This window comes from Hylobates moloch, unplaced genomic scaffold (genome assembly GCF_009828535.3).
Source record: "Hylobates moloch isolate HMO894 unplaced genomic scaffold, HMol_V3 SCAFFOLD_8, whole genome shotgun sequence".
NCBI classification, from domain to species: Eukaryota; Metazoa; Chordata; class Mammalia; order Primates; family Hylobatidae; genus Hylobates; species Hylobates moloch.
The window spans coordinates 47237769-47260323 of NW_026652283.1; the positions used below are offsets into that span (position 1 = coordinate 47237769).

Below are 22555 nucleotides of genomic sequence, written 5' to 3' on the forward strand. Positions count from 1 at the left end.
TAGTGGCACAATCTTGGCTCACTGCAACCTCCGCCTCCCGGGTTCAAGCCTGGGTTCAAAGTTCGATTCTCCTGCCTCAGCCTCCCAGGCAGCTGGGATTACAGGTGTGTGCCACCACGCCTGGCTAATTTTGTATTTTTTTAGTAGAGATGGGGTTTCACCATGTTGGTCAGACTGGTCTCGAACACCTGACCTCAAATGATCCACTCGCTTCAGCCTCCCAAAGTGCTGGGATTACAGGCGTGAGCCACTGCGCCCGGCCTGTTTATTTTTCTTGATATGAGAGCAGTGCAACATGATGGAGAGAGCATGACTGCTCCTGTCAGCCTAACCAGTTTCTGCATTACAGGGGTGCTACTTACTAACCTTAGGCAAACCATTGATCTTGCTAAACTTCAACCTCTTTGTTTGTGAAACAGGGTAATCCTACCATTTAGGATTATTGTGAGGATTCAGTGAGAGTATCCAGGGAAAGCACTTAGTATAGTACCTGGCGGTGAAGATTAGGCAAGCAGGAGCCATTATCATTATTCAGCCTATGCTTAAACACATCCGTTGATGGGTGCACACTGAGATTCTGTTGTTGAACACTTATAATGTTAGAAAGTCCTACCTCTTACTGCAATCTGTAGATTGCATGGTATATGGGTGAGGGCAAGGATTCTGGAGTCGGACTGCTTAGATTAGTCTGGTTCCATTACTTATCAGCCAGAGAAGTTTCGGTGAGTTACTTAACTTTCAGTTAAGCTTCAGCTTCGTCATCTGTAAAATGAGGATAATAGTATAGTGCCTATCCCGTAGGTGAAAATTAAATAAGAATGCATTTGGCACAATGTCTGGAGAAAACATTCAATAGTATTATAATCATCACGATCCTTACCATTATTATTATTATTTCCATTCATTGATCCTAGCTACTTATTTTAGAACAATATAGAATGAGTGACCTGCTATTTCACTTGACAGCTTTAATGTTTGAAGATGTCTTTGTTAATTTGTTTGTTGAAAAACTAGTTGTGGCCGGGCATGGTGGCTAACGACTGCAATCCCAGCACTTTGGGAGGCTGAGGCGGGTGGATCACCTGAGGTCAGGAGTTTGAGACCAGCCTGGCCAACATGATGAAAGCCCGTCTCTACTAAAAATACAAAATTAGCCAGGTGTGGTGGCAGGCACCTGTAATCCCAGCTACTCGGGAGGCTGAGGCAGGAGAATTGCTTGAACCTGGGAGGCGGAGGTTGCAGCGAGCCGAGATCGTGCCATTGCATTCCAGCCTAGGGAACAAGAGTGAGACTTCGTCTCAAAAAAAAAACCAACAAAAAAAAACAAAACTAGTTGTGTACAATATACTCTCTGGTAGGCAAGTGTTAAGCACTTTTATTTATTTATTTGAGACAAAGTCTTGCTCTGTTGCCCAGGCTGGAATGCAGTGGCACAATCATGGCTCACTGTGGTCTTGACTTTCTGGGCTTAAGTGATCCTCCTACCTTAACCTCCCAAGTAGTTGAGACTGCAGGCACGTGCACCGTGCCTGGCTAATTTTTTAACTTTTTGTAGAGATGGGGCCTCACTATGTTGTCCAAGCTGGTCTCGAATTCCTGAGCTCAAGTGCTCCTCCTGCCTCAGCCTCCCAAAGCATTAGGATTACAGGTGTGAGCCACAGTGCCCAGCCATGTTAAGCACTTTAGATGCAAAGAAGAATACTACTTCAGGGCTCTACATACTCTTGGTAACTCCATCCTTCTCCCAGCTCCACTTGTCCATCAGCTGGAGAAGGGACAGGACCTCAGAGCTCTGCATGTTCATGGAAGACACTAACCCTTCCCCCCAAGTCACAACTTTCTTTTTTTTGTGAGCTCAAGTTTATTTCAAATAATACAATGTTTATTTGAACATGTTTCTATCTTCCCTTATAATACAATATTATACAAATTGATATTAATACAAATAATATTTGTTAGACACTTGCCCAGGGCTGAGATTCAGTGGGAGCACTATCCTGGCACGACTGGTTATTTATGACTGACATTCATGCCAGTGCCTGATGTGAAGATGCATGTGCCATATCTGATGTGGAGTGATTTGACTACCCTTACTAAATGTTTCCTAAGTGTAGTGCAACAGTACAACTTCCTTTTCTTTCTTCTGTGACTGAGTGAGATCAACATATTTTTTTTATTTTTGAGACAGGGTTTCACTCCCATCGCCCAGGCTGGAGTGCAATGGCACAATCTCGGCTCACCGCAACCTCTGCTTCCTGGGCTCAAGCAATTCTCCCGCCTCATCCTCCCAAGTAGCTGGGACTACAGGCACGTGCCAGCATGTCCAGCTAATTTTTTTGGTATTTTTCGTAGAGACGGGGTTTTGTTATATTGCCCAGGCTGGTCTCGAACTCTTGGGCTAAAGCGATCCACCCGCCTTGGCCTCTCAACATGAACATTTTCCACAGTTGACACTACTGAAACAATATTAGAAATATATTAGAACCAAGATATTCAGATATATTGCCATCAATTTATAGTCCCCTTGAAATTACATAGCTCTGCTGTTTCTCTGCATTAGGGGCTCAGGAGTCCAGCGGTCCTAAGTATACCTTGCAGCCATCTTCCTAAGAGTTCTGGCCACGACTCAGGACACTGAGAAGGAGTAAGGAAAGAGTCTATAGACATTTCCTCCTTTTTGGGTTGTGGAAACTCCTACAGCTTTTTTTTTTAAAGCATTGCAGTTATACCCTTGCTCATCCCTTTATATTTAGGCCATTTCCTTTTAGGTATATCTCTTATATGCTGCATAGACAGGTTTTGCTTTGTGAGCCAATCTATAAATTTTATTCTTTTCATTGCTGACTTAAGCAATTGATGCCATTGATGATTTTGGTCTCAGCTCTGTCAAATTATTATCATTTTATTTATTTATTTTTTGAGACAGAGTCTCGCTCTGTTGCCCAAGTTGGAGTACAGTGGTGCCATCTTGGCTCACTGCAACCTCCACCTTCCGGATTCAAGCAATTCTTGTGCCTCAGCCTCCCAAATAGCTGGGATTACAGGCGCCCGCCACCATGCCTGGCTTATTTATTTATTTATTTATTTATTTTGAGACGGAGTCGTGCTCTGTCACCCAGGCTGGAGTGCAGTGGCGCAATCTTGGCTCACTGCAACCTCCACCTCCTGGGTTCAAGCGATTCTCCTGCCTCAGCCTCCTGAGTAGCTGGGATTACAGGTGCCCACCACTGTTCCTGGCTAATTTTTTGTATTTTTAGTAGAGACAGGGTTTCGCCATGTTGGCCAGGCTGGTCTCGAACTCCTGACCTCAGGTGATCTGCCTGTCTCGGCCTCCCAAAGTGCTGGGATTATAGGCATGAGCCACTGCTCCTGGCCTAATTTTTTTTTTTTTTTTGAGATGGAGTCTCACTCTGTTGCCAGGCTGGAGTGCAGTGGTACGATCTCGGCTCACTGCAACCTCTGCCTCCTGGATTTAAGTGATTCTCCTGCCTCAGCCTCCCGAGTAGCTGGGACTACAGTTGCGTGCCACCACGCCCAGCTAATTTTTGTCTTTTTAGTAGAGATGGGGTTTCACCATGTTGGCCAGGATGGTCTCGATCTCTTGACCTTGTGATCTGCCTGCCTCGGCCTCCCAAAGTGCTGGAATTACAGGTATGAGCCGCTGCGCCTGACCCCTGTCAAATTATTTTACTGTGTTTATTTACCTTGTTTCTTTCACTGTGGGGTCTCTGTCCTTGCTGTTTTGTTTTTCAACTTCTTTTGTTATTTAGGAAGGTTTATATTAATATTTTAATTCTACATTGGATAATTCCTATATCAAAACTGTTGTTGACAATCAGTTACAGATGGAACTTCGTCTACTCTTTCTCCCTTTCTCGCTCCTGCTCTTTCTCCCTTTCTCACTCCAGCAGTTGACTAGTCTCATTGAAAAAACAAATTGGGGCCGGCCAGGCATGATGGCTCATGCCTGTAATCCCAGCACTTTAGGAGGCTGAGGCGGGTGAATCACCTGAGGTCAAGATTTCGAGACCAACCTGGCCAATATGGTGAAACCCTGTCTCTACTAAAAAAATGCAAAAATTAGCTGAGCGTGGTATTGTGCACCTGTAGTCCCAGCTACTTAGGAGGCTGAAGTGGGAGAATCGCTTGAACCCGGGAGGTGGAGGTTGCAGTGAGCCGAGGTCGTGCCATTGCACTCCAGCGTGGGTGACAGAGCAAGACTCCATCCCAAAAACAAACAAATAAACTGGGAATTCAGTTTTACTGGTTGCTGTTTCTGCTGACTTGCTCAAGGAGTCGTGTTTCCTTTTAAGTTTTGTGGTTTTTGTGTCCTGTAGTAAGCTTTTTTTTTTTTTTTTTTTTTTTCTGAGGTGAAGTCTCGCTTTGTCGCCAAGGCTGGAGTGCAGTGGCACGATCTTGGCTTACTGCAACCTCCGTCTCCCAGGTTCAAGCAATTCTCCCACCTCAGCCTCCTGAGTAGTAGCTGGGACTACAAGAGCGCTGCCACCACGCCCGGCCAATTTTTTTTTTTTTTTTTTGAGACAGAGTCTTGCTCTGGCGCCCAGGCTGGGGTGCAATGGCACGATCTTGGCTCACTGCAACCTCTGCCTCCCAAGTTCAAGCGATTCTCCTGCCTTAGCCTCCCGAGTAGCTGGGATTACAGGTGTGTGCCACCATGCCTGGCTAGTTTTTAAATTTTTTGTAGCTGGGACTACAGGTGCATGCCACCAGGCCCGGCTAATTAAAAAATTTTTTTTGTGCAGGTGCGGTCTCACTATGTTGTCCAGACTGTAATAACTTTCCTATTGGAGTATAATACAGAAGTGACCAAATCATAAGTGTACTGTTTAAAGAATTATCTTATAGTTAGCCTGGGCAACATAGCAAAATGCTGTCCCTACAAAAATACAAAAATTAGGCTGGACACAGTGGCTCATGCCTGTAATCCCAGCACTTCGGGAGGCCAAGGCAGGCGGATCATGAGGTCAGGAGATCGAGACCATCCTGGCTAACACGGTGAAACCCCGTCTCTCTACTAAAAATACAAAAAATTAGCTGGGCATGGTGGCAGGTGCCTGTAGTCCCAGCTACTCAGGAGGCTGAGGCAGGAGAATGGTGTAAACTCGGGAGGCGGGGCTTGCAGTGAGCCGAGATTGTGCCACTGCACTCCAGCCTGGGCGACAGAGCAAGACTCCATCTCAAAAAAAAAAAAAAATATATATATATATATATATATATATATCAGTCTGGAGTGGTGGTTTGCATGTATGGCCCCAGCTACTCAGGAGGCTGAGGTGGGAGGACTGCTTGATCCCAGGGAGTTTGAGGCTGCAGTGACCTATGATCACATCACTGTACTCCAGTCTGGGCAACAGAGCAAGATTTGTCTCTAAAAATTTAAAAAAAAAAAAAAAATTATAGTTATTTGTGTGTTAGTTTTGGGTTTTTGACCAGCCATGAATATTCCCAAATATACTATTTTCCACTCATTATTTCACAATTGTCTACCAAGTTAAAATGAAGAACTTTGTCAGGTACTCTGCAAAGCAGGGATGGGCAGAGGGAATATTTCACAAACTTAGGCCAGGGCCCTAAAACATCTCTGGCCTAAGGAAGAGAAGCCTATAAGGATCTTTAATACTTTACCCTTTAACACTCTGGGTAGGTGCTGGTGGATGTGCCCTGTACCACAGACCGCCACTCCCTTCATGAGGAGGAGAACAACATCTTTAAGCGGTCAAGGAAGAAGGAGCGACAGATGTTGCCTGTGCTGCAAGTGCAGCTTCTTGCGTGAGTGACAGATTTTTAAACTCAGGACTTTGTGCCAGAGTGCTCTGGGAGACTGGGGACTGGAAGCTCTTACCAAGACCATAACCCACACAGGAATCTTATGGCTGGAGATCTGCCTAGGAACATAACAACCCTATTTGAATTAGCTGGGTGTGGCAATGCACACCTGTAGTCCCAGCTACTCAGGGGGCTGAGGGAGGAGAATCTCTTGAACCTAGGAGGTGGAGGAGGCTGCAGTGAGCTGAGATCGTGCCACTGCACTCCAGCCTGGGTAACAGAGCAAGACTCTGTCTCAAAAAACAAAAACAAAACAAAAAAGCAACCCTATCTAGTAGGACATATATACTAGAGTGGGCTGCACAGATTGACTCATGCTATTTCATCCTCAGTACCAGTGAGTAGCACGTTTGAAAAATAGCTACTAGAGTAAGGACTCATTCTATAGCCAGCAGAGCAATTTGGTCCATAAACAGAGCTCAGGGGGTCATTGTAAGGAGACTTCCCAGTGAAGAGCTCATGGGGTAAGGTTGGGTTGCTATCTGCCTTGAGAATGACTTTTCAGGCAGTGTCATTGTGGAACGGACTTGAGAGGCAGTCTAACCAGCTACCCATCCCGTAGTAGCCTTCCCTTATCCACGTTTCTAGCTCCTTATGTTGCTCTTCTACTGCTGGGGAAGCTCACTAGTCACTGCTTCTGTCTCTTTCTGGTTTCAGGGCTGGACTCCTTGCCACCAAACCAGGAGGCCACGTTGTCTATTCCACCTGCTCACTCTCACACTTACAGAACGAGTATGTGGTGCAAGGTGCCATTGAGCTCCTGGCCAATCAATACAGCATGCAGGTGCAGGTGGAAGATCTGACTCACTTCCGAAGGCTTTTCATGGACACATTTTGTTTCTTCTCATCCTGTCAGGTTGGGGAGCTGGTAATACCAAACCTCATGGCCAATTTTGGCCCTATGTACTTCTGCAAAATGCGTAGGCTGACATAGTATCACCCAATCCCTGAAGCAAGAATACAAAGGGTACACTTTTTTGGAGGCACCAGAAACTGGAAACTGGGACCAGTGGCAGAGATGCACTCTGGGTCCTGTCTCCATCCTGTTCGTGTCTTTCTGCAGTTTTCGGCAATAAGAAGTAGAAGATTTTCTGTCCTGCTGTCCAATTGTGGAGCATCAGCAGGTTTCTAACTCACTCATTACCCCCTACGCCATCTCCAGGCCTGTACTAAAGTTCACTGCCCGCTTAGGGGCGTAGAAGGAGAAGCCAGTGAGCAGGCTCACACTAAGTTGTAAACATAGGAAGAAGCATTTGGCAATAAAGTTGTTGAAGCTCTATAGACCTGGGGCTGCAGTTGGGGACTTCATGTCAGTGCAAATGCCATTAGTTCCATTTGTACCAGCCAGTTACTGAGCCCCTGTCACATTTGAAGTGAGTTCCACCTGATCAGTCTTGAGCAGCCAGCAGGCTCAATTAAGCCCACCTGGTTTTTCCATATGGCCCATGATCTAATTTAAGGAACAAGTAACTAAAAATGGTAAGCCAGTGCAAAATAATCTGCTTACCTACTCACATTGGAAAAGCCCTCTGAGCTGAATAATTCTGGCCATTCCTGCTGTCAACAATACTACTGCCCAAATGTGGCTTAGGAGGCTGCATCTGCCACAAAACCGTCATACTCTTGTGCGTGCCTTGTTCTTTGTTCATTCATCTAGCAAGTATTCCCAGACCTCGTGTATGACAGGTAGCTAGGGAGCTCTTGGAGATGTAGCAGTTGGGATTGTGGGAGATTACTGGGCTTCCTCATCCTTTAGAATGGTAACTCTCCTTTTGCTTTCTGAACACCTAGGAATCTCCTGATGTTTTGTTTTGTTGTATTCCAGACTTTTTGTTGTTTCTAGTCTGCAGCTGAGCTCTGGTGCCTGTTCTTTGGCCCACCCCCTAATCCCTAACTCTTCCCTCAGCATCACAAGGCTTCACTGCACACACTGTTCAGGGCAAGATTTCATCATTTACTGACTGCATACTCGATATGTTGTTTTTGTAACTTTAGCCAAAAGAAAGTAACCTTTAGTGGCAGGGATATAAAAAATTGCTCAGGGTTACTTGCAGATATTTTCTTTTTAAACATTTTTTTTTTCCTGGATAACTGGTCCTGTGCGGAAAAGGGTATATAATTTTAGAATACCTGAAGGCTTCTTGGCTCTTCCACTTTCCTTATTCCTCCTCTTCCTGCCATTCTTTTTGTCCCTTCTGCCTTTCCTGCTCATCCTTATTTGGGTATTAGAGGTGTCAGTTGAGGAGGGACTTTAGCTAAGGTTAAGCCTTCTTTTGGGATTTGCATTGTAATTGAGGGCCCTGGAAGATCTCTGAGACTCAAAATCAGGTGAAGCTAGGAAGATGGAGCTTCAAGGAGCATGGCTAGTGCTCTGAGTAGGACCCTAATCAGCCTCTGTGCGTGGCATATGGTCCCTGCATGCTGTTCACTCTGTACAGTACTTAGTATTTGCTGAGGCTAAGAGGCCTCAGGTGCCTGGGCTTCTGCCCTTGGACTCCTGGATATCCAGCCTGGTGCTAATTGAATGCTAAGCAGTGGTAATTCAAAATGAGAGGGTCCCCTGCCTCTAGAATCATCATCTAATTGGGGACAGGCAGACCTAGATAAGAAAAGCAGAGAACTACTTTGGAAAACAGTTTATCTGCTGTACTTGAACATTCAGCTACCCTATAACCCAGTTAATCCAATACTGGGGATAAATCCTAGAGAAACTCGTACATGTACACCAGGAGACATGTACAAGAATATTCGTAGCAGCCCTATTCACAAAAGCAAAAGCCTAGAAATAACCCAGATGCCCATGAGCAAGAGAGTGTACAAGTAAACTGGAATATTCACATAATAGAATATTATACAATTGTCAAATGAACTATAATGATACCTAACCATATGGATGAATCTGAGCAATAAAATAATTAAGTGAAAAAAGTTTAATCCCAGAAGAGTAAATGTAGCATGATGCCCTTTCTAAATGAAAGGTTTTTTCTTTTCTATGGAGTTATTCTTTACATACAATATAGTTCATAAATTTTAAATATATTGTTTAATAAATTTTGATAATTGTATATAATAGTATAGTCACCATCACCATCAAGATGTAGAAAATAGAAAATAGGCTAGGCACAGTGGCTCACGCCTGTAATCTCAACACTTTGGGAGGCCGAGGTGGGAAGATCACTTGATCCCAGGAATTCTAGATCAGCTTGGACAATATAGTGAGACCTGGTCTTTACCAAAAAAAAAAAAAAAAATTAGCTGGGTGTGCTGTCATGTGCCTGTGGTCCCAGCTACTCAGGAGGCTGAGGCAGGAGGATCACTTGAGCACAGGAGTTTGAGGCTGCAGTGAGCAGTCTGGGCAAGAGAGTGAGACTCTGTCTTGTGCCACTGCACTCTAGCCAGGGTGACAGAGTGAGACTCTTTTTAAAAAAAAAAAAAAAAAAAAAAAGGCATTGGGATTTAGAATGTGCTGTTTAAAGTCTGAAGCTCGGCCAGGTGCGGTGGCTCACACCTGTAATCCCAACACTTTGGAAGGCTGAGGCAGGTGGATCACCTGAGATCAGGAGGAGTTCAAGACCAGCCTGGCCAACATGGTGAAACCCCATCTCTATAAAAATAACAAAAGCATGATGGCAGGTGCCTGTAATCTCAGCTACTCAGTAGGCTGGGGCGGGAGAATTGCTTGAACCTGGGAGGTGGAGGTTTCAGTGAGCCAAGATAGCGCCATTGCACTCCAGCCTGGGCGACAGAGACTTCATTTCAAAAAATAAAGTCTGAAGCTCCACTGGTCACTCCTTTTATTGATTATTTGCAGCTGTCTAACCAGTTACATATGTCTGGCTTGATTACATGGCCAGAGCAACATAAAAGCCCTGCTGGGAACTTCCGATTTGAGCTCTTCCAAAACCAGGATGGATGCCTCACATAGATCATGATGATTCAATCGAAAGGCACTTTGCAGTGCAGTCCACATGTGCATAAGGACAATGGGAGCTTGTATTTGGGAATTCTGAGATTCCTGATGTTTACCTACCCAGTCTTTCTCTTGCTGCCCTGTATCCTTTGCCTTTAAATAAAAATCTTAAGTGATTATGCTCTGAAGCCTGGATAATCCTTTCAAATATTTGGTCTTGGAAAACTTTTGCATATATACGTGGAATCATACAATATGTAGTCTTTGGTGTTTGACTTCTTTGACTTAGTATAATGTTTTTGAGATTCACTTTGTTGTGAGTATTAATGTTTTGTTCCTTTTTATTGCTGAATTGTATTCCGTGGTGCAGACATACCACCATGTTGTTTATCCGTTCACCAGTTGATGGACATTTGAGTTGCTTCCAGTTTGGGGCTATTATTAGTAATGCTGCCAATACCTTTTGGGCATATAATTTTGTGAGTACGTGTTTTCTTTTCTTTTTTTATTTTTTGAGATGAAGTCTCACTCTTTTGCCCAGGCTGGAGTGCAATGGTGCAATCTCAGCTCACTGCAACCCCCGCCTCCCAGGTTCAAGTGATTCTTCTGCCGTAGCTTCCTGAGTAGCTGGGATTACAGGCACCCACCACCATGTCCGGCTAATTTTTTTGTATTTTTAGTAGAAATGGGGTTTCGCCATGTTGGCCAGGCTGGTCTCGAACTCCTGACCTCAGATGATCCACCCACCTTGGCCTCCCAAAGTGCTAGGATTACAGGTGTGAACCACTGTGCCCAGCCCATGTTTTCTTCTTTTTTTTTTTTTTTGAGACGGAGTCTCGCTGTGTCACCCAGGCTGGAGTGCAGTGGCGCAATCTCAGCTCACTGCAAGCTCTGCCTCCCAGGTTCACCCCATTCTCCTGCCTCAGCCTCTCCGAGTAGCCGGGACTACAGGCGCCCGCCACCACGCCCGGCTAATTTTTTTGTATTTTTAGTAGAGACGGTTTCACCGTGGTCTCAATCCCCTGACCTCGTGATCCGCCCTCCTTGGCCTCCCAAAGTGCTGGGATTACAAGCGTGAGCCACCGCGCCCGGCCATTTTTGTATTTTTTAGAGAGATGGGCTTTCACCATGTTGGCCAGGCTGGTCTCAAACTCCTAACCTCAAGTGATCAGCCTGCCTCGGTCTCCCAAAGTGCTGGGATTACAGGCATGAGCCACCACACCGAGTCCCCTAAGCATTTTCTGCAATGACAAAACCAGGAGAAGGCAATCTGAGGAGGCTCAGTTTGATCATTCTGTCCTTTCTTAGAGGAAGAAAAAGCTGTGCTTATTTTGGGGCACTCTGCTCCTGATCTAGCAGCCTAAGGGCTGCCAGCACTTAACATATGTTGTAAATAAAGTTTCAGTGACACAAAAGAAATAGCACTTCAATATAAAATTTTCTTTTTTTCTTCTCAGCAATGCAATTTACCTGTATAGATGGAGCAATTGTGAGCACACACCTGGCTGGACAAGGGAGGTGAAGAGGTTCTTATTCCTGACCCATGTGGCCCCTGCTGCTGCGTCGTTCCCCTATTGGCTAGGGTTCGACCTATAGGCTAAAGTAATTCTGATGGCTAATTTAAAGAGAGTGATGGGGTGAGTGGTTTGGCAGGAAAAATGGTTATGGCACAGCAGGAAATTGGAATGAGTCAGGGCGGAGCAGGTAATCGGAATCAATCAGGGTGGAGCAGGTAATCAAAATGAGTCAGGGTGGAGAATGAGTCAGGGCGGGGCAGGTAATTGGAATGAGTCAGAGTGGAGAATCAGTCAGGGCAGAGCAGGTAATCCAAATGAGTCAGGGTGGAGCAGGTAATAGAAAAAGGTTGCTTATGAGGAAGTTAAGTTTAAAGTATAAGTCAAAGAATTGAGCATACTGACATATTGATTCTTTGAAGAGAAATTTAGAACTCTAAACACACAGGAGAAGGGTTTTTAGCAATTTACCAACCCTAGGGTTTGATCAGGGAACACTAGTAGTTTATCATTAGATGTGTTAAGGAAGGACAGCGGCTACCAATTAATTTTTTCAATTAAATTTTTTTGAGACGAAGTCTTGCTCTCGCTCTTGTTGCCCAGGCTGGAGTGCAATGGTGCAATCTCGGCCCACTGCAACCTCCACCTCCTGGGTTCAAGCGATTCTCCTGCCTCAGCCTCCCAAGTAGCTGGGATTACAGGCACCCACCAACACGCCCAGCTAATTTTTGAATTTTTAGTAGAGACGGGGTTTCACCATGTTGGCCAGACTGGTCTCAAACTCCTGACCTCAGGTGATTTGCGCACCTCGGCCTCCCAAAGTGCTGGGATTACAGGTGTCAGTCACCGTGCCTGGCCCCAATTTAATATACTAGCCACTGGGATTAAGCAGAGGTGTCATCAGTGCAACAGAACACAACACAATTGCATGCATGCATTCATACAATCCATACAAGTGTTCACTGCATGTGCATGGTGTGAGGAATAAGGTGGCGTAGGACCCAGTGCTTATTCTGAGGAGAGTCCAGACAGACACAGGAACAGATGATTCAATACTGTGTGATAAATCCTTGCACCAGGGAACACAGGCAGCTTTGAGAGCATAGAGAAGTGGCCCTGATCCAGATGAGGGAATTCTGGGAAGTCTTCCCAGAGAAAAGCATACTTCTGCTGAGACAGGAAGGACAAGTAAACCAAGACACAATGATGAAATAGCTGCAAGGCCAAAAATGAAAAAAAAAATCAACTATAATCTTCTTTTTTTGAGACAGAGTTTCACTCTTGTTGCCCAGGCTGGGATGCAGTGGCGCAATCTTGGCTCACTGCAACCTCCGCTTCCCGGGTTCAAGAGATTCTTGTGCCTCAGCCTCCTGAGTAGCTGGGATTACAGGCACGTGACACCATGCCCGGCTAATTTTTGTATTTTTAGTAGAGATGGGTTTTCACCATGTTGGCCAGGCTGGTCTCAAACTCCTGACCTGAAGTGATCCACCTGCCTTGGCCTCCTAAAGTGTTGAGATTACAGGCGTGAGCCACCATGCCCAACCAGAGCTCTTTAAATAATAATAGACTTACCTTAGGATTTGATTTGCCTACAACCTACCAAGAATATATTCTCTGTGAAATATGACATAAATGTGTGATAATGACCCAAGAGTGCTTCTCAAGACGAGAGATGTGCTTTTCTGCACGTCTGGTTTTCAAAAACTGGTTTGCCACCCACGAGATGTTTTCTCCCACACTAGCTTGGATAGAAGAGCTTATGGCAGACAAGCTGACTCAACACTCAGACTGATGTCACTAGATCAAAGTGAAAAATATGTAGCTCTCATGATCCAAATAAAAATGTTTTCCTAATAAAATTGCCATTGCTGTGGATCAGTTTTAGTCACATTTTAATTTTATTTAAAGATATAGTCCTTGCTATATGTCAGGCACTGTTCTAAGCACTTCCCTAACATTGTCATTAATTCCCACGGCAACCAATGGGGTAGTACAACATCCCCATTTTACAGATGAGGAAATTCAGGTACTGAATGGTAAAGAAACTAACCCCACAGTTTTAAATAACAATTCTACAGTCTAGTTGTAGGTGTCCATGTTACAGAGGCAGCAGGGCTTTTTAAAAATTTTTATTTTTTTAAATAGAGACAGGGTCTCCCTATGTTGACCAGGCTGGTCTCAAACTCCTGGGCTCAGTGTATCCTCCTGCCTTGGCCTCCCAAAGTGCTAGGATTACAGGCATGAGCCACCATGCCTGGCCATAGCAGAGATTTTTTTTTTTTTTTTTTTTTGAGATGGAGTTTCTCTCTGTTCAGGCTGGAGTTCAGTGGTGCAATCTTGGCTCACCACAACCTCTGCCTCCCTGGTTCAAGGGATCCTCCTGCCTCAGCCTCCTGAGTAGCTGGGACTACAGGTGTGTGTCACCACACCCAGCTAATTTTTGCATTTTTAGTAGAGACGAGGTTTCATCATGCTGAACAGGCTGGTCTTGAACTCCAGACCTCAAGTGATCCTCCCGCCTTGGCCTCCCAAAATGTTGGGATTACAGGCATGAGCCACTGTGCCTGGCCAAGGGATTTTGAGTCTTGAAGACCCAGGTTTGATTCACAGTTGGGTCCTCCACTGACTGTGTAGCACTGAGCAAGTGACTGGTTGTCTGTAAGGCCTCAGTTACTTATCTGGGCAATGAAGATCAGGAGATGTATCAGTTAGCTATTGCTTTGTAATGAACCAACCCTCAAAGTGGTGGTTTAAACAACCATTTATTATTCTCTGAGTCTATGGCTTGGCGGGTGGTTCCACTGGCCTAAGTTAACTTGGCAAGATTCACTCATGTATCTGCAGTCGGGTGGCTCTGCTCATCTTGGCTGTCTCACCTGTGTAAGGGCCTGACCAAGGGCAAATGGGCTGAGCAGGCTTTTCTCCACATGGTTTCTAGTCCTCCAGCAGGCTAGCTTGGGCTTTTTCTCATGGCAGTGGCAGGGTTCCAGGAGAGAGAGACAAAACAGTTCTCTTACAGCCTGGGCTAAGAAGTAGCACAAACTTACTTCCACTACTTTCCATTAGTTAAAGCAAGTCACAAAGATTTACATGGGTAGGGAAATAGACTCTACTCCTGGGGAGAGGAGTTGCAAAATCACTTTGCAGAGAGCACAGATACAAGGGGTCCTGGATTATTGGGGTCATTTATGTAATCAACTTAGCAGAGGAGACAAACTCTCCCCAAACTCAGAGGAGGGTGTAGAGGTTGGTAGGGGGCCCAGATATCTGCATTCAAAGTCCTGACAGTGCTTTGTGAATTGTCAGCACCCTAGGCAGTGCTTCTGAGTGTGGAATCCTCCCTCCTATGTGGGGCTGTGAGTTCCTGTCTTAGTCCAGTCATGCGGCTATATCAAAATACTTGAGAAGGGCCAGGTGGGGCGGCTCACACCTGTAATCCCAGCACTTTTGGAGGCCGAGGTGGGCAGATCACAAGGTCAAGAGATCCAGACCATCCTGGCCAACATGGTGAAACCCTGTCTCTACTAAAAATATGAAAATTAGCTGGGTGTGGTGGTGCGCACCCATAGTGCCAGCTACTCGGGTGGCTGAGGCAGGAGAATCGCTTGAACTTGGGAGGCAGAAGTTGCAGTGAGCTGAGATCGCACCACTGCACTCCAGCTTGGGCAACCAAGTGAGATTGTCTCAAAAACAAAAAAACAAAAAACAAACAAACAAAAACAACTTGAGAATGGGTAATTTTAAAGAGTAGAACATTTATTTCTTACAGTTCTAGAGGCTGGGAGGTCTAAGGTCAAGGCACTGGCAGATTTGGTGTCTGGGGAAGGCTTGCTCATTGCTTTACAGATGGTGTCTTATGGCTGAGTCCTCCCATGGCAGAAGAACAGAAGGGAAAAGGGGCTGTGAACAGCTACCCCATATCTCTTTTATAAGGTCTTTAATCCTATTCATGAGGCCAGGGCCCTTCTGACCTAATCACTTCCCCCAAAAGCTCCACCTTCTAATACCATTACCTTGGTGATCAGGTTTCAGCATGAATTTTGAGGGACACATACACTCAAATCATAGCAGTTCCTTAGAGCAGGACTGCATCCTCCCCTTTAGTAGGCCCCTGGGAAAGGCTCACAGAAGAGAAAGGAAATGAAGAAGCAGAGCATTTACTGCTCCCATCTCTGGAACAAAGACAGACTTCACACCCTCTGGAATCTGAGAAGCTCCCTTCCCTTCTTCTCTCCCTTGGACAGCCCTGCCCCCACCTCAGAGGGTGCCAGGGAAGGTATTACCTGTCTTCCCACTCAACAGCTGAAGACACAAGAATAACTTATCGTCACCAGCTGACTGCGGATGCTGGCAGGGAAACTTACCAGGGCCTGCTAGAGGGGCTGTGGGCAGGAGTAACTCTTCCATGAATGACCTGACAGCAGGTTATGGCTCACAGAATGGTGTGGTGTTATCTTCTGGATAACACAGGTGGAGCCCTGGAAACCCACCCCCGTTGGATCTTTGCATCCACCTGCTCTTCTAGTACATGACCTCAGCTTCCAGCTTGCCTCTCCCAACCCTCCTCCATACTACCTTCCCAAAATATGGTTGGATTGCATACATCTCTGCTTAAAATAAAGTGAGCTAATATTTATTGAACACTTACAGTGGATGAGGTGCTGTTCCAAGCTCTTTGCTTGGATTAACTTGCTTAATGTTCACAGCAATTCTGTGAGATAGTCACCAGTGTTATCCCCATTTTAGAAATAAGGAAACTGAGGCACAAGAGGTTAAAGAGGCTTACTCCAGGTTACACAGTAAGTGGCAGAGTTAGGATTTGAACCCAGGCAGTCTGGTTCCTGAGCTTGAGATTCTCAGGCCATAAACCCCTCTCTGTTGGCCTCTATTTTTCTAATAATAAGTAATAACAACAGCAATAATAATAATGATTAACATGCATGGATTTTTTACTATACATATGCTAGGCCCTGTTCTGGTTGTGTTACATGCATTAACTCATTTGATTCATATAATAGTACTAGAGTATTTGCTGTGTGGGGTACTATTATTACCATTATTTGACAGGTAAGGAAATGGGGACACAGAGAGTCACACAACAAGGATGGGTTACTAGCTAGTCCTACTCTAGAGCCAAGCTCTAAAACACTTGCTCTAAATCATGTGCCATCTTGCTTCCCCCAAAGACTGTCCCCAACACAGTCCAAGGACCCAGAATCCAAGGCGCTCTGGATTATGCAGCACAATCTCTGCATTTCCACCAAAGCCTGTCTTGGTCTATGCACATATTTTTTTCTTCCCATTCAGGCCAGATTTTCGGTCTACTATTCGTTTAAGTTTCCCTGGAGCACAGCCTACAGTAGCAGGTGTCAGTGGATGTCTGTTGAATTGAATCACTGGATGTCAGAAGGGTTTCTGGATCCTCTCTTACAGGAACAAAGTGGCCACTCACTGTGACTTGAACATAGAGTCAGTCCAGGACTTGCTGCACTGGCCTCCAAACCCACTTCCAGCCCCTAGACCCTTTTTGTAAATTAAATTATATTTAATATGCGCCCAGGGAGCTTTCTGTTTAGGGAAGCCATCATTTCAGCAAACACAAGTGAATGCTTTGCAACTGGAGTCCCTAAAGTAGCAAATCTTGGCCCTACTCACAACAGGTTACAAACTTGGTGATTAAGCCTCAGGAATGGCCAGTGTTTCCCTAGGACTATATATTATTTTCCCTTTGAGAAGGAGAGAGGGTCTGGAAAAATGCTTCTTGTTTTGCAAAAGGAAGAATTGAGTTACCCAAGGTCATCCAACAAATGAAGGGTGAGTTGAGGGCTAGAATCTCATTCTTTTACTCAGGAAATGGGGTGAGGTGACCTCATAAGAACCACTTCAGATTGCTGTTTCTATCATCAGCACCTGTCAGCTCCCTTTTTTTTTTTTTTTTTTTTGAGACGGAGTCTCGCTCTGTCACCCAGGCTGGAGTGCAGTGGCGCAATCTCGGCTCACTGCAAGCTCTGCCTCCCGGGTTCACGCCATTCTCCTGCCTCAGCCTCTCCGAGTAGCTGGGACTACAGGCGCCCGCCACCACGCCCGGCTAATTTTTTTGTATTTTTAGTAGAGACGGGGTTTCACTGTGGTCTCGATCTCCTGACCTCGTGATCCGCCCGCCTCGGCCTCCCAAAGTGCTGGGATTACAAGCGTGAGCCACCGCGCCCGGCCTCAGCTCCCTTTTTCTAGGGAAACTGAGGTCTAGGACTTGAAACTTGTAAAGGGTTATCAGTGCTGAGTAGGAACAGAGGCACTCAATCTGCACTGAAGACAGAAACGCGAGGATTTGGGACCTTGCTTAACATACTCAAGAGCCTGACTCAGGGCCCTCAAGCTGGGATTCTTCCAGTACCAACCAAGTCTTTCCATAAGTGGGCCTTTCACTCCATTCATAATCATTTATGGAGGGCCTACTAAGTGCCAGGCAGTGTTGCTAACAATCTTGCAAGGTAGGCATGATAACCAGCTCCCTTAGACAAGTAAATGCACAGATTCAGAGAGGTAAAAACAGCCGGGATCCAGGACTGCACCCCCACCCTGGAGCCCCTCCCCATGTTTCAGGAGTCAGTGTTTCCTGGCACAAAGCACTTACCTGTGCTCCATCATACTTTAAGTAAAAAAGTCGGGACAAATAGGGCCACTATGCAATGAAAAAAGCTATACGTCAACCCAAAGATACACACATTCTAAACTTTTACAACCCATTCCCAGGGGCAGTAATGGTGGTGCTGATGGATGGGGAAGAGCTCTGGCTTCCAGCTTCCCAGTGGAATTCCCATCCACTCAGCCACCTGTGTGACCCACAAAAGTTACTTTTATTTTTTAAATACTTAATTTATAAACATCAGTTCTATGGGACACAAGTTATTTAATGCCATTTGTCTTCAGTTACTTCATCAGTAATATGAGCATAAAAATGTTTTGTTTTTTTTTTTTTTGAGCCAGTCTCACTCTGTTGCCCAGGCTGGAGTTCAGTGGCATGATCTTGGCTCACTGCAACCTCCACCTCCCAGGTTTAAGTGATTCTCCTGCCTCAGCCTCCCAAGTAGGTGGGATTACAGACACAAGCCAAAACGCTCAGCTAATTTTTGCATTTTTTGTAGAGATGGGGTTTCACCATGTTGGTCAGGCTGGTCTTGAATTCCTGACCTCAGGTGATCTGCCCGCCTTGGACTCCAAAATAATGGAATTACAGGTGTGAGCCACTGCACTGGGCCAAAAATGCTTTTCTCATAAAGTTGTTGGGAGAACAACTGAGATAAAGCAGGTAAAGTTCTGTGAGAGAGGCCAGGACAGCAGTAGGGAGCCTGTGTGTGTGTGTGTCTGTGTCCGTGTAATTCATCCCCCTCTGAAGCGGGCCAGGTCCTCAGACTCCCCCTGGTCTGGCATTCCTTCTGCTTCTTGGATGTAAAATCCAGAAGTGCCCAGGACTGGGACAGGGTGACATTGGGGAGGCCAGTCTGCAGGAAGTGGCTGAGCCAAAGGACAAATAATGGGCGGATTGGGCCATGAAGAAGAGCCCAGGGTGAGAGACCCGGTGTCCTGGGTTTGGGTAAGAGGAGAGGCAGGGGGTGGACGCCCCAGAGACTCTTCCAGTGTTTGTCCTGGGCTGGCGCACCGGAAGCCCCGTGCTGGGGAGAGGCCGGCGCCCTATGGTGCATGACCAGCCTCCTGGTTCTCCAGGAAAGATACTGCTACAGGGTTTGTGGAGGTTAAAGAGTTCTGTGAACCCAATCTGTCACTGCTCCTGATCTTGTTGGCTGGTGTTATACATAAAAGTTTTGGTGCTGCAAAAGAACTAGCACTCAAATGTAAAATTTTCTTTTTTTTCTTCTCAGCAAGGCAATTTACCTCTATAGAAGGGTGTGCCCTCACAGATGGAGCAATGGTGAGTGCATGGCTGGACAAGGGAGGGGAAGGGGTTCTCATTCCTGATGCGTGTGGCTTCTGCTGCTGTGTCATTCCCCTATTGGCTAGGGTTAGACTGCACAGGCTAAACTAATTCCGATTGGCTAATTTAAAGAGCGTGATGGGGTGAGTGGTTTGGCGGGAATGGTTATGGCAGAGCAGGAGATTGGAATGGGTCAGGGTGGAGAATGAGTCAGGGCAGAGCAGGTAATTGGAATGAGTCAGGGTGGAGCAGGTAATTGGAATGAGTCAGGGTGGAGTAGGTAATCAAAAAAGATTGCTTTACAAGGAAGTTAAGTTTAAAAGTAGAAGGCAAAGAATTGAACATACTGACATAGTGATTGTTTGAAGAGAAATTTAGAACTCACATCTAGTAATCCCTCCTCTTGAATTTCCTTACAGCTCTTTCTCTTCAAACTTCTTTAACATGTCTTGGCTTAGTTGTTCTGCTTGATTTTCCAAAAGAAGAAGCTTCTTTGGATAAGGTGGACAATAGTTAAGGGAGGTTTTAGTAAGTGCTGTTTTTATGAGCCTCTGCACCAACCCACGGATGGATGGTATGACACAGCACCCGACAAGAATAAGTACACCCATTACAGCTGTGAGGGAAGTAAGAATTGAGGCTATTATTCCTTTCCATTTACTGAACCACTTTTCTAGCCATACTGTAAAGGGATCATTTACCCCGAGTTGTTGGCTAACTATTGGACAGAGCAGTCAGATCTTGCAATGTCTTTGTTATAGGTAGACAGACTAAACTTTTCTTAGCTTTAATTTGGTAGGGCTTGATCCAGGAACAATGGCCTATGATTCTGATGATAATGGCACTTGCTTGACTCAGGTGTGATGTGTCCATCCCTTTCCACTGTGGTTAGCGGCACAAAGTAGAGTCCTTCCCAGGCTGGCTTGAGTTTCCCTTCTTTCCACCCTTTGATGAGAACATGATCCCCAGGCCGATGCTGTTGTACTGGCAACTCCAAAGGTAGCCCCTGTGCTAAAAGACCTCTTGTTTTAAGGGAAGAGAAGGTGGAGGATAAACCAAGTATATAACTTCTAAGAAATTGATCTTTTGGTTAAAATGTGGGGACATCAGCAGTGGACTTCATAGTCCTTGGTGCCTTCTTGCTGAGAAATTTTCTTTAGCACCTATTTTTATTAGTTTTTAGACCAAAGAAAGCCAAATACCATTTTATATTTAACAATGCTTCGTGTATCATTTTTATACCAGGTAAACTAAATTTCACCTTTATATTAGTGTGTTATTAATGTTAAATTGAATTTTAATAAAATCGTGTAGACATATTTATCCAATTTTAATGTCTGACCATAAGGTAAGCTTTTTATTGATTGTTTTTAACCTTTTATAATTTTTGTTAAAGAGCAGGTTAGTGCTTTAAGAAAAACCTGTTGTGTTTTATTTTAATGTCAAGTTCACAGAAAAACTGGATGATACCCCTTTAACTTTAGCCAGTGTTTACACACAGAATTTCCTCTATAATTGTTTTTGAAACTTGCTTAAACTTTTAAAACAATTTTTTAACCTTTTAATGTAGATAAAAATCCACATTCTTATGCCTCCTTATAACCTTTTACCAAGGTATAATTTACTTTCTTTACACACCTTGCACATAAACTGTTTTTTCAATAGTTTTACATTCAGGAGGCCTAATTTCTTTTAAATTATACAACATTTCTTGCATAAATTCCCTTTTATAACTTTTTTCCATGACTTTCACAGACAATTTGTCGACATGCCTCAACTTTTTTTTTTTTTTTTTTTTTTTTTTTTTTTTTTTTTTTTTTTTTTTTGAGATGGAGTCTCGCTCTGTTGCCCAGGCTGGAGTGCAGTGGCGCGATCTCGGCTCACTGCAAGCTCCGCCTCCCGGGTTCACGCCATTCTCCTGCCTCAGCCTCTCCGAGTAGCTGGGACTACAGGCACCTGCCACCACGCCCGGCTAGTTTTTTGTATTTTTAGTAGAGACGGGGTTTCACCGTGGTCTCGATCTCCTGACCTCGTGATCCGCCCGCCTCAGCCTCCCAAAGTGCTGGGATTACAAGCGTGAGCCACCGCGCCCAGCCTCAACTTTCTAACTTGTTGCAAACATCCCTTTATTTAAACATCCAGTTAATTTATTTTAGGACACGAATTTACCATATAACATTCTTTTTACATAAATTCTACCCCCACCCCCCCGCATTTTTTTTTCAGTTGCAAGATTTAATAGAGTGAAAACAGAGCTCCCATACAAAGGGAGGGGACCCAAAGAGGGTAGACGTTGCTGGCTCGAATGCCTGGGTTTATATCCCAATCATTGTCCCTCCCACTGTGCTCTCAGGTGATAGATAATTTGCTATTTCTTTACCTCCTGTTTTTGCCTAATTAGCATTTTAGTGAGCTCTCTTTACTACCCGATTGGTCGGGTGTGAGCTAAGTTGCAAACCCCGTGTTTAAAGGTGGATGTGATCACATTTCCAGCTAGGCTTAGGGATTCTTAGTCGGCCTAGGAAATCCAGCTAGTTCTGTCTCTCAGTGCCCCCCTCAACAGGAAAACCCAAGTGCTGTTGGGGAAGTTGGCCGACGACTGCTTCCTGCTGAATTGGGGCGAGTAGGGGTTGTGCAGATGAGATTTCCTTGGGAGGGGTGCCTTTGATGTCATCAACATCGGAGCATGGGCTAGCAGGCTGGTCCAGGGGTCCGCAGTAGATCTTAGTCATGGACTGCATCTGGGGCTCCATTTGAAGAACGATTTGTAGTTTTACAGCTTTGATTCTGGAAGAGACAAACTTAACAAGGAGGTTAAATATACAGGGATTGAAATGTATGGCCTGCAGTATAGGCGATTATTTCTTTGGCATACTTTACAGGCCCTGACTATCTGCTTGATAGCTTTAAAAAGGCCTGGTCCAGTAAATAATAATTTGGCCATCTGATAGGTGCTATCAATGCCCAAGTGAAAGATTTGGCGAAGGGTTTTAAGTAGTTTTCATGGGTTAGCTGCAGGCAAAAGTATTTTTCCTTTGTTGGCTAGCCATCCTGAGGGGGGAAACTATGTCCTTGTGAGGTTCCCTATTCTATTATTCTATTTCTTCTGTTGAGTACTGGGGCTTGGTTTCCCAGAGGGGATTACCCCATACTAGGGGTCCTTCTATAAAGATTTTTAATGGAGGGTCCTGCCTTGTGGCTCTTTTGGCTTCAATATTCACTTGGCGGTTCCCTTCTATTTCCCTTTCCTTTCCTTTCTGATGACCCCAGCAGTGTAAGACTGCCACCTCTTTAGGTTTCTGTACAGCCAATAATAATCTCCTAATGGCTTCCTGATGTTTGATAGAT

At 45.1% G+C, this 22555-nt stretch overlaps 1 protein-coding gene across 12 annotated transcripts in view; it reads left to right on the plus strand.

Moving 5' to 3' along the window:
* LOC116473113 (fatty-acid amide hydrolase 1) overlaps window positions 1–22555 on the plus strand; it is a 123203-nt gene that overhangs the window by 14434 nt on the left and 86214 nt on the right. For 7 of the 12 annotated variants that reach the window (XR_009214652.1, XR_009214651.1, XR_009214650.1 and 4 more), the window contains 2 exons: window positions 5666–5790; window positions 6505–6703. Coding sequence is in view for 7 of the 12 variants with exons in the window: in XM_058443335.1 (XP_058299318.1) it covers window positions 5666–5790; window positions 6505–6703 (324 nt within the window). In the remaining 5 variants the exon portion in view is untranslated. Of the gene's footprint in view, window positions 1–5665; window positions 5791–6504; window positions 6704–11214; window positions 13131–19154; window positions 19252–22555 lie in introns of those variants that run through there. The other 5 variants (XM_058443337.1, XM_058443338.1, XM_032160735.2 and 2 more) reach the window with 5 other exon arrangements.